The sequence below is a fragment of the Sceloporus occidentalis genome, unplaced genomic scaffold (assembly GCF_023333645.1).
Source record: "Sceloporus occidentalis isolate IW3139 unplaced genomic scaffold, rSceOcc1.0.p SCAF_3, whole genome shotgun sequence".
In the NCBI taxonomy this organism is placed as follows: Eukaryota; Metazoa; Chordata; class Lepidosauria; order Squamata; family Phrynosomatidae; genus Sceloporus; species Sceloporus occidentalis.
The window spans coordinates 80,106,606-80,123,413 of record NW_028316983.1 but is presented as its reverse complement, the minus strand read 5'-3'; the positions used below and the strand labels follow the sequence as shown (position 1 = coordinate 80,123,413).

General features: G+C 37.1%; 1 protein-coding gene across 3 annotated transcripts in view; it reads right to left on the bottom strand.

Annotated features, from left to right (window-relative positions):
• Positions 1–2,518: 2,518 nt before the first annotated feature.
• Positions 2,519–16,808, bottom strand: part of SCP2 (sterol carrier protein 2) — a 54,010-nt gene continuing 39,720 nt past the window's right edge. For all 3 annotated transcript variants that reach the window (XM_089515165.1, XM_089515166.1, XM_089515167.1), the window contains exons 15-16: positions 4,232–4,311; positions 2,519–3,523 (exon numbers count right to left, since the gene is read on the bottom strand). In XM_089515165.1, the coding sequence (XP_089371291.1) occupies positions 3,428–3,523; positions 4,232–4,311 (176 nt within the window). In that variant the 3' untranslated portion in view covers positions 2,519–3,427. The remainder of the gene's footprint in view (positions 3,524–4,231; positions 4,312–16,808) is intronic.

The following is a 16,808-nucleotide window of genomic DNA, read 5'->3' as shown; positions in this document are numbered from 1 at the left end:
GTGACAGGAGGCAAAAAGGGGTTGACTAACTGGGTCAATTCAGGGCAGGGCAGGGCGCTACAGCAAGGGAAGCCTCTGCTATCCGGCAGAGACCTTTTTCCTTAGGATTTTATTTATTTTGTATTAATTTTGGCAAAAAATGTGCATGTTTGTTGCTAAAGATAGATAGATAGATAGATAGATAGATAGATAGATAGATAGATAGATCATGAGCAGGAGCAAGGGTCAATTCAGGGCGCTACAGCAAGGGAAGCCTCTGCTATCCGGCAGAGACCTTTTTCCTTAGGATTTTTTAAAAATTATTTTTGGCTGTCTATGCACATATTCTTTCCTTTAGAATGACTGCTGCAATGTGAATGGATGTTACAATTTGAATGTAATGTTGCAACTTGGCAAATTGATACAGCTTTTGCTACTGTCTCTAAGGAATTTAGGGGTAGCCTAGGGAAAGCAAAAAAATGCATCCTTTTCTGGCATTCCGAGGTGAGGAATTAATTTTGCTGTTGTTGTTGTTGTTATTATTATTATTATTATTATTATTATTATTATTATTATTAGCTGTGTATGAGGCATTCTGGGGTGCCAAGGGAGTGGGATACAGGCTACAGAGGTGGCACTAGCTTTCATTTTGGGGTTGAAAATGGGGCCAAGGGCAGATCATAACCTACAACACTGACCCAAATGCCCACAACATACACACACACCAGAGGTTTTTAAATTTGACAAGTGGTGCCTGGTCCTTTAAAAAAAAAAGGAGGGGTGGAAAGCACACTTCTGATGCTCCTATCAGTGCTGGAAATGTCACCTATGACCATCGTGGAACTAACTTTGATTGACAGCCAGGCACCTTCACCTTAAACCCGAATTCTCCAAGAGGGCATTCGTGTTAAAATGCCCCTGATTGGTAGTCAGCACTTGCTTCCGGAGAGATTCGGGAGGGAGCCCCCCGAATTTGACCAGTTCGTTCCAGAGCAATGCCGCCAGTGTGAATGATGGAAACTGTAGTCCAGCAACATCTGAAAAGCCCCTACTTTAGAAGATATACTTTAAGAGTCCACTCACAGGCTTTTAATTTTAAAATAACGCAAAATAGCAATAACCACACAAACACAGTATATATGGCACAAAGTTTTCTAAACAGTACTGATGAGTACTCTTCACATATAAGCCAGCATGATGTAGTGATTTAAGCATTGGACGATCACTCTGGAGACCAGAGTTTGAATTCACACTCTGCCATGGAAATGCACTGGGTGACTTTGGGCAAGTCACACTCTCTCAGCCTCAGAGAAAGGCAAGGGCAATGCCACCCTGAACAAATTATGCCAAGAAAAGCCAGTGATAAGTTCGCCTTAGGACCACCATAACTTGGAAATGATTTGGCAGAAAACAACAAATTAATGAGTAACTGATATGTGCACCCCTGGACAAATAAGCTGATAAATGTTTTACTTTAGGCAGTTTTGGATAATGATCCTGTATGAGCACCACAGAAAAATTCTGAATGCATCCATTGCTGCAAGTACACTGAATATGGGGCAGACTTTAAAAAAAAAAGAATACTCAGTCTGTAACTGTATAGATTAGCTTTAGCAGAAACATGGCTACTTCTACATACATGTGCTCTTGACTGACAAGCTAAGTATGCAATTTTGTACTCTGGTCATTAAGTAAACAACAAACTGCATGCCAAATTGATCCTGGGCCTGTGGCATTTTGTAACATGTCTCTGTTCAAATAAGGTACTTACGTATCCATTTAACTGAATCTCCATGGACATCTGTTCTAATTTAACATATTATATGGTCTACTACTGAATGTGGTTTATTTTTCTTCTTTAAAGCCCCTTATAATTATACAGAACAAATGGCATTAAAAGAAAGGAATACTCTTTCTGTTTGCTCTCACTCTCACCCCCTCTCCAGAGGCAGAGATATGTTTTGGCAGGAGAAATATTTAAGACAAAGATTTAACTTCTTCCTGTTGGCTGTTTAAGAGCAGAACAGAAGGAAAGCTGAGTTTGTTTTACTGACCCAAGCTGCAGTTTCAGTTTGAGCTGAACACACAATGAATTGTAAGGCAGATGCCTGCTTAATCTACAGAACACTACATTGACCTTTATTCCAGTATACAGCTTCTGTAATGCTGTATGTTGGGGGACATATCAGTGTTATCTGATGTTAACTAGTCTATGTGTTTGAAATAATCGTCATTCCAGTAAAATAGAATGTGATCTGGTCACATGCAATTCACAGGAGTTCGATGGAAGACTCTGCGGTTTTTACTGGTGCATCCGCTGAAATGTGTATTATTGCACAAGCTGTCCATCTGCTTCCCATGAATTTGATGGCTGTACATTTTCAGGAGAGAGAGGATGGATAGATCCAAATAGGCAAAATTTGCACAGGAAAGTGAAGACACAGATTCACAAAGTACACTTAAACTATACTAGCCTGCAGCTTCTATGAACTCTAGATTATAATTCAAGTTTGACCAAGAAAACACCACAGACACAAACTGAAGAACCAGTTTAAGTTTACTATGAAACTTTAAAATCTGAATGTTACCTCTGAACAAATAGAATTTAAAAATTAGCATATTAATTTATTAAAGAATCACCAGTTTCCAGAGCTATGTATATCATAATTAAATTCATCATTTAAAAAGTGTTAGTCTCTGCATTCAATATGTTCAGAGGGTAAAGCACAGCTAATGTTACAATTAATTAATCCTATATTGTTTATTAATGGGAACAATTTGATCTCCTGTATGCTTAAAGATGGTCTAATATGTTAACTTAGGAAGAAGAAAATTCTGTTAGACAAGGGCTAGGATCCAAGGAAAGACACTAGTCCTGCTCTCCTAGGGGAGATTTGGATTTGCCGTATCCCACTCCCATCAAACGATATTTGAAACCAAGGGGAATAATCACTAGGTATGCCCAAGCCTTTTGGGCTAACTAAAATAAAGAGAGGATTCTTTTTTAAACTCACTATGAAAGATAAGCTAAAATAAAAATGAAATTACAGAAGAATGTTTGTTGAAAGAGTAATATTGGTTTTTACCATTGACTTTCTAATTTTAAAATTTCACAAGAATGATAGGAGAGCAAATTCTTCTTTTAGTATTTTTAAAGTAAATTTGAGATGGACTAAAATCAGGGTTTGTAAAATATCGTGCTGCTCTTAACCATTATAAACAGTCATAGGTTATCCCAACAACTAATATTTTATCAACTTTGCAATAGTCTAGACTGATTTATGGAAGGCAATGCTGAAATCTCCATTAAACAGAGACTTCTGGAAAGCTAGAGTTGATCACATGTATTCAGAAGACCTGTACCATGCTACTTCCAACATCTAGTCCCAGCCTAGTTTTTAAGAAACTTGATTTTCAAGTCCTGATTGCATCTTGAATTGAAAGTGGTTCAAAGTTTTGCTTTGCCTGGCTGAAGCTGCAGGTTCTGTAGCTTCATAGCCAAGCCCATGTTCCCAGCAACCTTCAATTTGCCTTGAAAGAAAGCCTAGAAGGAAGAAACAAATAAATAGAATTAAATTATACCATTCTGTTTAATGTTTCTCACTGTTTCAGACTGAATTTTCACCTTCTTAGGTTATTTCTTCTAAAACCAAAGCCATAGTAATTTGTAAAAGCCAGAAAAAGATGTTAAATATTAAAGGACAAATTTCTAAATGCCTTTTAAACCTTCTTCACATCTCATCACTGTGAGAGAGATAGAAAATGCTTCATATGGGAAATCATATTATTTTGTAGACTATGAGTAACTTTTAAATTACTTTCAAAGTAAAAAAAAAGAATTGCTATATTGGCCATTAATGGACAATCTAATCTTTACATATCTCTCAAAATCATGTGATTGCTGACTGCAAATGAGAATTGTTTCTTCAGCACCACCAAAATTATAATCAAGCCAAATAATAACAGTGATTCCAAAAAAGACAAATTTCTATCTGCACTTAAAAACTGCCAGCTAAATACTCTGCCAAATGCTCTGGAAGCACGTTAGTGGAAACAGCCCGCATTTGTTATCTTTACCCATTTTGAACCAAACAGGTGCTGAATGGTATCCAAAATCATGTTAGCTATCATTTAGTCCAAGGAACCTGGGAGGAAATGGGACATGGACTGTTTTCTTTGTTCTCTGCATACAATAAGAATGCAGAACAAGTATATTACAAGGATAATATAATATCCTTTCTACTTTACTTACTGTTTGTGGGTTCATCTTGCCAGTCATCAAAGCCAGCAAATCAGAGTCAGCCATGGTAATTGTACAGTCTGCTTTCTTATCTGTAAGTTGCAGAGACAGAAGGTTCAAGCAATTTAGCTTCATGTAAGAATGTTGAGAACAGACAGAAGAGCAAAACTGAGAGAGTCCAAATGATAAAAAGAATGATCAACTATTATAGAAGAGCTACTTTCTTTCTACCAGCAGGCAGAGACCTTTTCATTTAGGCAGTTGTTTGACTCTTAATACATGTGACAGAAGGGTTTTTATATGTGGTGTGCTGTGATTTTCTCTTTTTTTATTATGTTTTTAAATATTTTAACTTTGTGCTTTTAACAGGATTGTTTACTTGACATTAATTTTTGTATCATTAAATTTTAGCAGCACTTTTTTGAATTGTAGAATCTTTCAGTCTCCAATTCTTTGTTCTAGTCTTTTGGGTGAGAGTTACTATTACGGGGTTATGGTCTGAAATTAATCTTGGCTGTGTTTCTACTAATTTAATCATGTTGCATAAGGAAGTTGGTATCCAAATCATATCGATACGAGATAAGGATTGATGTCTGTTTGAATAAAATGTAAATCCCTTTTCCTTTTTTCTACCTAAGCTCCAAGCATCTTTTAAGTAGTAATTATTTATTAAATCAAAGAAGGATTGAGGGAGTATACCTTGGTTGTTTTTGATTGCTTTTGTAGATTTTTTGTCTATAGAGGGTTCTACAACCCCATTGAAGTCTCCCATGATTATTATTTTATCATATTTCAGTTTTTCTATTTCATTGTGTAACTTATAGTAGAAGAGTCCTTTTTTATCTTGGGGGCAATATATTCCTAGTATTAAATAATTTTCGTTATTCACATTGACTTCCACACCTATGTAGTGTCCCGCAGGATCATTTAGAACTTCCTTCGAGTGGATGTGATTTTTAATGTAAATTGCCACTCCTTTCTTTCTATTCTTCGCTGCCGAAATGTAATCTTTCCCTAGGTCTTTGAATCTTATAAGTCTTTTTTCAGTGTACTTAACGTGGGTTTCTTGTATACAAGTGATATCGCAGTTTAATTTTCCTAAATAATGAGTTACCTTCTTCCTCTTATTTGGTGAGTTTAGTCCTTTTACGTTCCAGGTTATTAATTTCATGCAGTAATTTTGCGGGTTACCTTTTATAATCACCTAGTATTAGTGGGTTTTCAATCAAATTTTAATAATTAAAAAAGAAGTACAAAAGAGTTTATTTAGCTTTCTACACAATTCGTTGCCTTTCTAATCTTTATTCCACCTCTCTCAAATCTTCTCTGCTTCCTCTTTCTTCGGGTGTATTCCTCTTTTCTTCCTCCTCCTCTCGCCTCCTCTCTCCCTCCTCCCCGTTCCCTGTTTCTGGTAGCGGTCTTAAGAGGTCATCGTTTTCTTCCCTCTCGTTTCTTTCGTTCCTCTCTCCTGATGGAGTTCTTTTTGTCATTTCTTTTTTAAATTCTTTCCAAAAATTCCCGGCTTTTTCTAGCGAGTTTAGTTTATATCTTTTTTGGTTCCACGTTAAGGATAATCCTTCCAGCTCTTCCCATCTAAATGGTATTTTATACCTCTTCAATTGTTCTGTTAAAAATTGGTAATCCTTCCGCCTTCTTAGCACCTCCGCCGGGATATCCTTGAACACCTGGATCTCCGTCCCTCGTATCACAAATCTTGTTTTAAAGTTTTTCTGGAGAAACGCATCTTTTGTCTGCTTTCTTACCCAGTACAACACCACGTCTCTTGGTAGCTTCCTGGTTCTTGCTGTATTCGAGTTTATCCTGTACATCCTGTCGATTTCTCCACCCATTTGTTGTATCGGCATATCGAGGTATTTTGCTAAGTAGGGAGTCAAGAGGTCGTAGAGGTTTTCGTGAGCTTGTTCCGGGAGGCCTCTTAATTTGATACATTTTTCCCTCTGTTTGATTTCTAATCTCAGGATAGCATCTTGGTCTTCTTGTTGATATTTGTTTAATTCTTCTATCTTCTCTTCCATTTTCTTTGTTTTTTGATCTAATTTCTCCATTTTTCCTGTTATTTTTTCAATGTCTTTGTTAAGCTTGTCCAGATCTTGTCTTATTCTACTGGCCTCATATTTCAGTTCTTTCTTTGTTTCTTCTCTCGATTCTCTGATTTCACGTCTTGTTTCTTCTTTTGAATCCCAAATCTCATTCTTAAGTTCCATGTGTAGTCTTTTCATTTCCTCTAATAGACCTGGATTTGAGTCGGCATTAGACAATCTTCTTTGGGTGGACATTGCTGCTGCTTGTTGTTGTCTTTCTTTTTCTCTTCTAGTCATAGCCATTTTATTTCTTAATGAGGGGGGTACTTATCTTATGTCTTCTATCTGTAGTTACTTTCTTTGCTTCCTTTAATCTTTAGTGTTTTATTTTTATTTTTATTATATTACTACAATCCGTTCTCACTAATTAATTTGAAATGTTAATTATAATAATAGATGCTGTTATTTAATACTATCACTGTGGAAGTGGATCTTCCTCTAGTTCTTTTATTCGTGGATGTGTATCTACTCCTTTAGTTTAATATATAAGATAGTATTCTACAATTAGGTAAATGACTGTTTCTGCAGCTCCACCCCTGGCGTTAAGTTAAGAAAGAAAAAAAGGCAATTGGAATCCTGGGCTATTTGCCTCGGTATTTTGTGGCTATTTTGTTCAATGTTCACTCTTCCTCTTCACTTTCTTAAGACTCGGGGGAAAAAAAACAAAACAAAACAAAACAGAACAAAACAAAAAACCCCTTTTAGACCGCCCTTCCCTAATCAACGTTAGGTAGAAGAGTACAAAGAGAGAGGGAAGTGTCAGTTATCTAATGGCCAAGTGGCTAGTAGTACTCACTAATCAGGTAATTCAGTGATTTGAACTTAGTAGTAATATTGTTATACTCCTCTATGAATTAACACGGTGTCCACAACAATTTCTAACCCTTTTTAGAGTATTTAGTAGGGGGGGGGGGGGGGGAGGAGAGAGAATCAGCAGATTAAAAAAAAAAAAAAAAAAAAAAAAAAAAGGGGGGGGAGGGGGGGGAAGAGAAAGAAAGAAAGAAAGAAAAAGAAAAAAAAAGAAAGGGAAAAAAAAAGGGAAAAAGAGGAAAGGACAAACAATCCTTTTATATTTACCCAGACCCCCCTTCTTTGCCCAAAAACTATTCGAATTGTTCCACAGCACCTGTGTTGTAACACTAAAGTTGTCTCAGAGAATATATACTAGAATTCCACAAAAATAGGGCTATAATAATAATAAAAAAAAAAAAAAAAAAAAAAAAAAAAAAAGACCCAAGTTGCTTTTCCTTGCTATAACACTGTATAGCTCAGAAAGTTAGCTACCCTACAGGTTGTTATTTAGTTTGGCTAGGGAGAGTTTAAAAGTAGTTTCAGTAGATACAATGTTTCCAATGAGCTATCCAACAAAGAGGCTAAGCATTTACAATGTTAATGTTGTAGAGTCTGATGATAAGTAGAGCATACAGTTAAATAGTTGCAGTTTGTACTTTCCCCGTCGGCTGGGGTGTTCAAGAGATTGTATGCTATATAAGTAGAAAACAAATGCTTTTTTTCCTCTTATGTCTTACTCCCCACAACGGATCTCCGCGGCGTCAGGCTTCTGCAGCGTTTCCAGACACGTGTGTCTAGTCCTGCCTTGAATAAAGTTCCAGCGTCTTTGCCACACAATCCACTTCAATCCTTATTAACATCAGCCAGCAAGGGGCTGCAGATTGGGTTTTTGCGTTTCCAAATGTTCTATTTTCCTCTCTCCCAATTCAAAAATAAGAAGTCCCAAATAGTACTTAGTAATCCCACGAGAAATATTGTCCAATTCCTCCAGCGTCAAGATGGCGGTCGGGATGTTTCTATTGAATTAATCCTTTCCAGCTGGGTATCTAGAGGAGCAGTGTTTTCTTTGCAGGACAAGAAAGAAAAGGGAAATATAATATAGGGAAGTAAAGTCCACTCTTGATTCGTCTTTTGTAAAGGACAGGGAGAATTGAAGTAACTCAAATAGAGCTCTTAGAATCCCTGCCGAGACACAGCCAAGCGCGGGGAAGGGGGGAGAAACCGGATTCCCCAAAGAGTCAGTTTAAGCAGAGGCTCCGTTCTCCTTCTCTCCTCGCGGCGTCTGTTGGTTTGGAGAGTTTGTAATGCCGTATTAGGATTTAAAGAAAAGGGTTAGATTCCCACTGAATCAGAGTCTCTCAAAAGAGATGCGGAAATATGTCTCAAAGGCGGTGACGGCGGTGCTTCTGCCGCGCCGCGGCTGCACAATCCCGGTCCTGGCTGGCTCAAACCTCCATTTCTCTTTGCGCCCTCTTACCGGCCGATTTCCTTGCCGCTTCCCTGGACGTTTAGAGTTGCGGAGGTAACGCTGAGCCCCTCTTCTTCTCCCCTTTCTGGGGAGCTCCTTGAAGTGCTTCTCGCGTAGTTAGCTTACTTTTTACCCTGGGATCTGCAAGTCTCCTCCCGGAGTGGTATTGAGAGGAGGCTTCTCGCACCCGCCATAAAGAAATTATTAAAAAAACAAAAGAGGTAATAACTAATTATTTTAAAGAAAATACTACCCAGGACACAAAATTAAAAAATGTTTGGGATGCCGGAAAAGCGGTGGTGAGGGGTTTTTTAATCAGTCAAGAAGCCTATTTGAATAAAAAAGAAAAAGATAAAGAACAGGAGATATCCAAATTAATAGCAATGAAGGAAAAAGAGTTAGAAACGCATCTGGGGAATCCCAAAATATTGGAAGAGATCCATTTATTAAAAAAACAAAAAATGAATAAAGATACATTGGAAATTAGCCAAAAGCTAAAAATTTTAAAACAGAAGAATTTCGAACATGCCAATAAAATTAGCAAAGGAATGGCAGAATTGCTAAGGAGAAAACAAAATAAAAAAACAATAGTTGAATTAAAAATAGAAGGCAAAATGGTAACCAAACAAGAAGAAATAAAAAATGGGTTTGTCCAATTTTTTTCGAAAATATATCAAAAACAAATAATAGATGTAAGAGATATACAAAATTACTTAGCAGACAGTAGAGATGAATATATAAAACCAGATAAGGATCAATTTGAAAATTTAAACAAACCAATTAGCTTGATGGAAGTCATGACAGCAATTAATAGACTGAAAAACGGGAAATCTCCAGGACCGGATGGATATACGGTGCAATATTATAAAACCTTTAAGGATGTATTAAGTGCCCCATTACAAGATATGTTAAATTCGATATTGAGAGAGGGAATTCCTGAAACATGGAAAGAAGCTGATATAATACTAATCCCAAAGGAAGGTAAAGATACTAAGGAAGTCCAAAATTACAGACCGATCTCGCTATTGAACATAGATTACAAAATTTTTTCATCAATCTTGGCAACCAGACTAAAAAACTTTTTAAAAGATAGCATAGATAAGGATCAGAAAGGATTCCTGCCCCAAAGGCAAATAAGAGAAAATACAAGATTAGTATTAAATATATTGGAATTCTATGAAAAACACAATGAAAGAGAATTAGGCTTATTACTATTAGATCTAGAAAAAGCATTTGACACAGTTTGTTGGGAGACACTCTTTGGAATTTTAGAGAAATCGGAACTAGGCACCAAATTTATAGGATGGATCAGAGAAATATATAAAGACCAAAAAGCAAAAATTATAGTGAATGGCGAAAAATCCGATTTCATCAAAATAAACAGAGGTACACGACAGGGTTGCCCTCTCTCCCCGTTACTATTTATACTCGTAATCGAAAGATTGATCAAAAGGATCAAGAATAACGATCACATTCAAGGCATAAAAATAAAAAAATATGAATATAAAGTAAGGGCTTTCGCTGATGATTTGGTAATCTTTTTAAATGACCCATGCAAAGGTGCATCAGAATTAGTAAAAAAAGTTGAAGAATTTGGAGAAATAACAGGCTGCAAGTTAAACAAAGATAAATCCACGATACTAACTAAAAACATGTCTCCAGAAAAAGAAAGGAAGTTATCAGCTATGCTAAAGATTAAAATAGAAAGAAAAACAAAATATTTAGGAATAACAATCTCTAGTAATCTGAACGAGTTATTTGACATTAATTATAAAAAAGTATGGAAAGAAATCAAATTGAAATTGGAGAAATGGAGAAAGCACAATCTATCATTCATGGGGAAAATAGCAGCAATAAAAATGATGGTTCTCCCGAAAATTTTATATCTATTCCAAACACTCCCAATTGTAATCAAAGACAATTTTTTCAAAATTTGGCAAAGAGATTTGAGTAATTTTATCTGGCAAAAAAAGAGACCTAGAATTAGGTTAAAAATCTTGCAAGACTCAACAGAGAGAGGTGGATTAGGCTTACCAAATTTAAAATTATATTTCGAAGCTTGCAGTCTAATGTGGATTACAGAATGGATTTTGCTAAAAGACGAAGAACTATTAGAGATTGAGGGTGACAAATTAAAATTTGGATGGCATGCATATTTGGGCTATGAGAAAACAAAAGCAAATAAAGAATTTAATTTACACCATATCAGAAGGTCACTACTTAAAACGTGGAATAAATATAAATTTAGAATTATGGTAAAATTCCCCAATTGGTTTTCTCCCCAGGAAGCTATTCAAAGATCAGAAACCAGACAAAAAACAGATTGGCTAACATATTCAAAGTTATTAAAAAAAGACAAAAAAGAAAATGTAGAATTTAAAACACAAAAAGAACTCTTTGAGGAAGGAATAGAATTAGATTGGTTCAGGTATTGGCAGTTAAGAGAAAGATTTAAAGCGGATTCCAAAATAGCAAATTTTGAAGTTGAACCAAATGAATTTGGGAAAATAATAGTAAAAGAAAACCCAAAATGGATATCAGAATTTTACAAATTATTGCTTGGTTGGCAGCAAGAAGAGGAAGTAATTAAAGAAAATATGATACAATGGGCTAAAAATATTGGTTACCCTCTGAATTTAAATAGATGGGAAGCGGTGTGGAAAAAGAGATTAAAATACTCGGCTTCATATAATTTGAGAGAGAGTTATTATAAAACCTTTTTCCGTTGGTATTTAACGCCAGAAAAGATATCTAAGATTTATAAATCAACAAATAATCTATGTTGGAAATGTCAACAAGAACCTGGAACTCTATATCATTGCCTCTGGTCATGCAAATTAGTTAAGAATTATTGGAAAAAGGTACATGAGACGATAAACCTGATCCTACCGACAAAAATTAAATTTCTCCCTGAAACTTTTTTATTAAATATGTGGGAAGAGGAGGTAGACAAAAGACATGGAAAGATTCTGTATTATTTAATATCAATGGCGAGATTGGCTCTAACGCAAAAATGGAAAGGGAAAAAGATTCCAAGCAAGAAAGATTGGCTAATGAAAGTTTACGATGCAATAGAAATGGATAAAATGACGCAATTGCTTAGAAATCAATCTCTAGAGGAAGTAAATGAAGAATGGGCAAAAGTTCTAGAAAGTATGAATAGGGAATGGGGAAAGATAGCAACAATTAGCTTTTATAAATAACAGTAATAAATAAAACAGTACAACACGCATATCATTTCTATTAGAGCACGAGAGTTGGAGAGTTAAGATGCAATGTAGAATTTCGATGACTTAAAATAACATAGCAATTAGAGGAGTTTTAAAGAATTACGTATAGGATCAATAAATAGAGAGCAGTAAGATCTTGAACAAGCAGAAAGAGAAGACTTAGAAAATATACTATCACTGTGGATGGACTATTGAAAAGAAAATAATGACGATACTATAAACTTGTAGTAAGGTTAAAAGGGTGGGAAAATAAACAAATATACCCAACAGGATCAGAGAGAGAAGTCTGGTAAGAATGGGAAGAGGAAAGTGGAGGAATGGAAGAGGGAAGAGGAAGAAAGAGTGAATGAAGGTAAAGTATGTGTGGAAGGAGAGTGTATGTAGTAAAGAAAGGAGAGAGGAGGAAGGGTGAAAGTAATTAGTAGAGAGGAAGAGAGGAAGGGATTTAAGGAGAGGATGGGAAAAGTAGAAGGTTACTGTAGGGAGGAGCTCAATTCAAACAGAAGGAACAAGAAGGGATATATGGGAAGGAAAGAGGTAAAGGGGAAACAAAGCACTAAGGAAGAAGATAGGACATAACACCTAAACTTTATGGGAACAGAGAAAGACCTACTTCTCCAATATGTAAATATATATATGCATATACATCGGTATATACACACCCTCCCTTCTGGGTTAGGTAACCCTCTCTGAACTTTGCTTTGTTTAACTCCTTCTTGATGTATAACTCGATACAAGGACTAGTGAGTCTGTACCGAGACACCTCTGTTATTGTTGTTGTGTGTTTTTAATTTTCAATAAACTTTAAAAAAATTTAAAAAAAAAAAAAAAAAAAAAAAAAATTTTAGCAGCACTTTGTTTGGATTCATTGAAAGCTACCTTAGGTTATATGTTGGCAATAAGTCAGGGTATTAATTAAATAAAATAATGTTAATAAATAAGAGTCAACAATTAATCAAGAGAAACACCTAAGCATTCACTGATATATTCTGGGCTCAATACTGCTCCATTCATACAGTGACAAGAACAGTACCAATACAGCAAATGTAACTTTTCAACTCATATTGTAAACCAAATCCAAATATTTAAAACAAATGCAATTCTAGATGGATGTGTGGAATCCATTAGAAATGTAATCCTGGTCTGTATTTAAAAAACCACCACCACCTGTCAGTTACTGTTTTTTATCTTTTCTAAAACTACTGGCAGCTGTTCTAGATGCTGCTTTCAGAAAAAGCATACACATTATGGCAATGGAAAGAGAAATAATAAATGCTTTAGCATGATGCAAATGGCAGGAAAGAGAAAAGAGCCTTTTCTTCAGCAGTTTCCAGTATGTTTACTTGGACGTAGTAGCCTATTTGCCAAGCAATTGTTCTCATTTACTCAAAGATCAGAAACCCCCCCCCAAAGTAATGACCTAAAAAACAAGCTAACTGTTATGTACCAATAAACTCATTTTCAAGTACCATTTAAAGAATTTCTCTCTGTGACTGTTCCAGGAGTTTTAGCATTTGTCAGAGAAGACTTTCAAAAGGAAGCAAGGGGCAAGCATGACTCATCCTGTCTCTTGCAACATTTTTTTCAGATTGCCTTGCCGATATTGCTGGTTCACAGCTATAGATACCAAACTAATATATGGTTTACTTAAGTACTGCCAGCCCAAACACTGAATTCATTTTTGTTGTAATATAGCAATATATTTTGTAAGTCTTTCATTTGTAGATTAGCAACAGAAATTGTCCGCATGTTTACTATGAAGTACAGTGCCCCCGCATCATACGTGGGTGTGTTATACACAGCTTCCAGCATATGCTGGAAGCCACGCTGAAAAGGCTTCTCCCGCACCCTGGAAGAAACAATGGGGCGCACCAGGTGCACGCCACTGGAGCAATCCCCACTAGTTCTAATGTGGCTTACGTTTACATGCTTTTTCCCTTACATGGTGGGGTCCTAAACGGATCCCCTGCGTAAGGGAAATGTATGTCCATTGTTTTCAGTGGCCTTGTTTCCTACTAAATATGCTTAGGATGCAGCCATAGTCATAGTTAAAAGAACAGGATGACCTATTCTCTCTCTCTCTCTCTCTCTCTCTCACACACACACACACACACACACACACCAGTGCTTGTTGTAAATATTAAATAATTCAAAATAGATCTTTGAACATATGCTATCTTGCCAACAGTAATTTCTATCATCCCAACTGATCCATGTTCAAGGACAATCTACTAGTTATACTCCTCTGACAGATAGCGCTAAGTCCAAAATCCAACAGAAAAATCATAGCAAACATTTCCTTCATTACAGCACTATACAGGTTTTCTGATTGATAATTATTTGAGCTGTTGGGATGCAGCAGTTACTCACTTGTCAGAGACCTGAGCTCATTGCTCAAATTAGAATTTGTGCTGCAGAAATGAAATACAGAGGGCTCTCTCCTTACGCGGGGGATCTGTTCTGGACCCCCCTGTGTAAGGGAAAATGCGTGTATGCCCACTTTCCATAGGAAACAATGGGGCATGTGCACGTGGCGATGTTGCGGCATGCGCGCGCATGCTCGTGCACCATTGGCCTGTTACAGACAGGCCAAAATAAAGCTGCTTCGAGTCACTTTGGAGGTATGGTATTTCAATGATGCATGCGTCTTAAGAGTCCAAAACCCGCACCAAAGCCATGCTCCAGTCCTAAGGACTGGAGTGCAGCTTTGGTGTGGCTTTTGGACTCTTAGGACTCATGCATCATTGAAATACCATACCTCCAAAGTGACTCGAAGCAGCTTTATTTTGGCCTGTCTGTAACAGGCCATTGTTTAGATTGTCACGCGGCTTCCACATAAGCAGGAAGCCGCATATAGTATGCCCATGTATGACGTGGGCGCACTGTACTTTTCCAATATACAAATCCTGATACTTTGTTACTGGAAAAACTTTATTTTCCTACCCTGCCAAAGCATATATGGGCTGCTATGCACGGTAACATTAAACCACTTGTGTCCAAACTGAAAAGATACCAAGCAATGGGTTGGGCTCATAAAATCCCTCTTTCCTCTTCTTCTGCCCCATGGCCTTTGCTAGTGCTTTTCTCCCATTTCACAGAGTCATGGCTTGGTATTAAGTACAAACCCTTTAGAATAAACTCTGGTCATTTTTTGAACACAGTTTGTAGGTTACAAAGAAGGATTAGTAGAAACTGAAATTCAGTGCTAGTAAAGCTCTTCCACTGGCCATCTAGGTAAAGGAGAGGAGTTTGTCCAAATCTGGGAGCTTGTACAGTGGAGCCTTGCCTTACGTGGGGGATTCGTTCCGGCCCCCCTCCGTGTAAGCTCAAGCTCCATTCAATATAATGGGGTTTGTGCTTGCAGCAGGCACGTGTACCATTCATTTAATGGTGACGCGGCTTCCATGTAAACAGGCATATGGAGCGGGTGCACTGTATACATAATGCTAAGCTATGGTTTAAGTGCTACGCTCAATGCAAATTGTAACTGTGGGTTATGAAAAAGTAATTAGAATATACTGGATAACATATGTACATCAGTGAAGAATAAAAAGTGGCCCAAGCTGTTTGGTCAATTTTCAAACTTGGGCTAATTTTTAACATTTTCAGTGGTGGTGAACCTATGGCACGAATGCCAGAGGTGGCACTCAGAGCCCTTTCTGTGGGCACACATGCTGTCACCCCAGCACAGAGTATGCCAGAGTTTCTTACTAGAAAGCCAGAGGGACATGGCACTTTGAGATAAATAGTGGGTTTTGGGTTGCAGTTTGGGCACTTGGTCTCTAAAACATTTGCCATCACTGGATTAGATATTCCTGTGTTTGACCAGAAGAAAGCTCTTCTACATTTTAAATAACAAAAGCAATGAATGTAGCAAGGTGAACTTCTCTCTCTAGATGTTATTAATTTATTTAAAGCATTTTTACTCTGAATTTCCATTTTAGAGGTGGTAAAGGTGCCTTGCAATTTCAATGCAAAAATAATTAAAACAATATATAAAAACAGCAGTAGAAGCAGCAGAATTAGTGAATAAGTCAACAGACAGCATTTACCAAATGAAACATTTTAAAGGAATGAAAAAAGTATTTTGTAAATAAATAGCATGTAAACTGTAATTAAAACAGATTTCAGGCTAGAGTTCGTAGTGAGAGCCTGAGACTTCCTTCCTCAAAGCACCTTGTAGCACTGCAACACTGGTTCCAAAAGGACATCCAATGGAAACACTGGGAGGCTTGTTCAAGCTTGGGGGCAGCAAAGAGATACTCTGGGAGAGGTGGAGTGTTACAGCTACAGAAAAAAGCTGGGAAATAGGTCTCCTAATGGTTCTAATAGGAGATCCCCATCCTAACTACTATGGAGGTGGGTATGGGGTGATAATGACAGACTGTAAGATCAGAGGAGGGGGAGCAAGAAAAGGGGATGAGCTCTTCATTTCTGCTTTGCCCTCCTCCTTACTGTATGTGTGTTGGATCTGGAAGGTTAGCCTAGAGAGAACATGGCCCCTGACATAAACAGTGTACCACAAATAAAGCTATTTCACTGGTCACTAATGTGAGCTCTTAGAGGGCAGTCATAATATTGATCTAATAGTCAAATGTGTCACAAATTGTTTCACCACTTTATGGATTTTTCTCTTTTGTGCATCAGGTTCTTGAAAACCAGGTGGGTTGCCTTGCTTCAAGACTAGATCATATGTCTTTCCTAATTTGTTTTTAAACAGTATGTAAAGGCATCTTGTAGCACATTTGAGACTAACTGAAAGAAAGAAGCTGGTAGCATGAGCTTTCATAGGCTTGAGTCTACTTCCTCAGATGGATGGTGTGGCGTAGGATGTGTGTGAGAATGGCAATAGAAATGTAAAACTTTGTGGGTGTGGAGATGAGGTAACAGGCTCAATTTTAATGGTGGTTATGTGGAGGACAAAGGCAGGAGAAAGGATGTTGCCTAAAACTAGGCAGATAACCAGATGAATGGGTATTGGATTGTAGTGTGGGAAC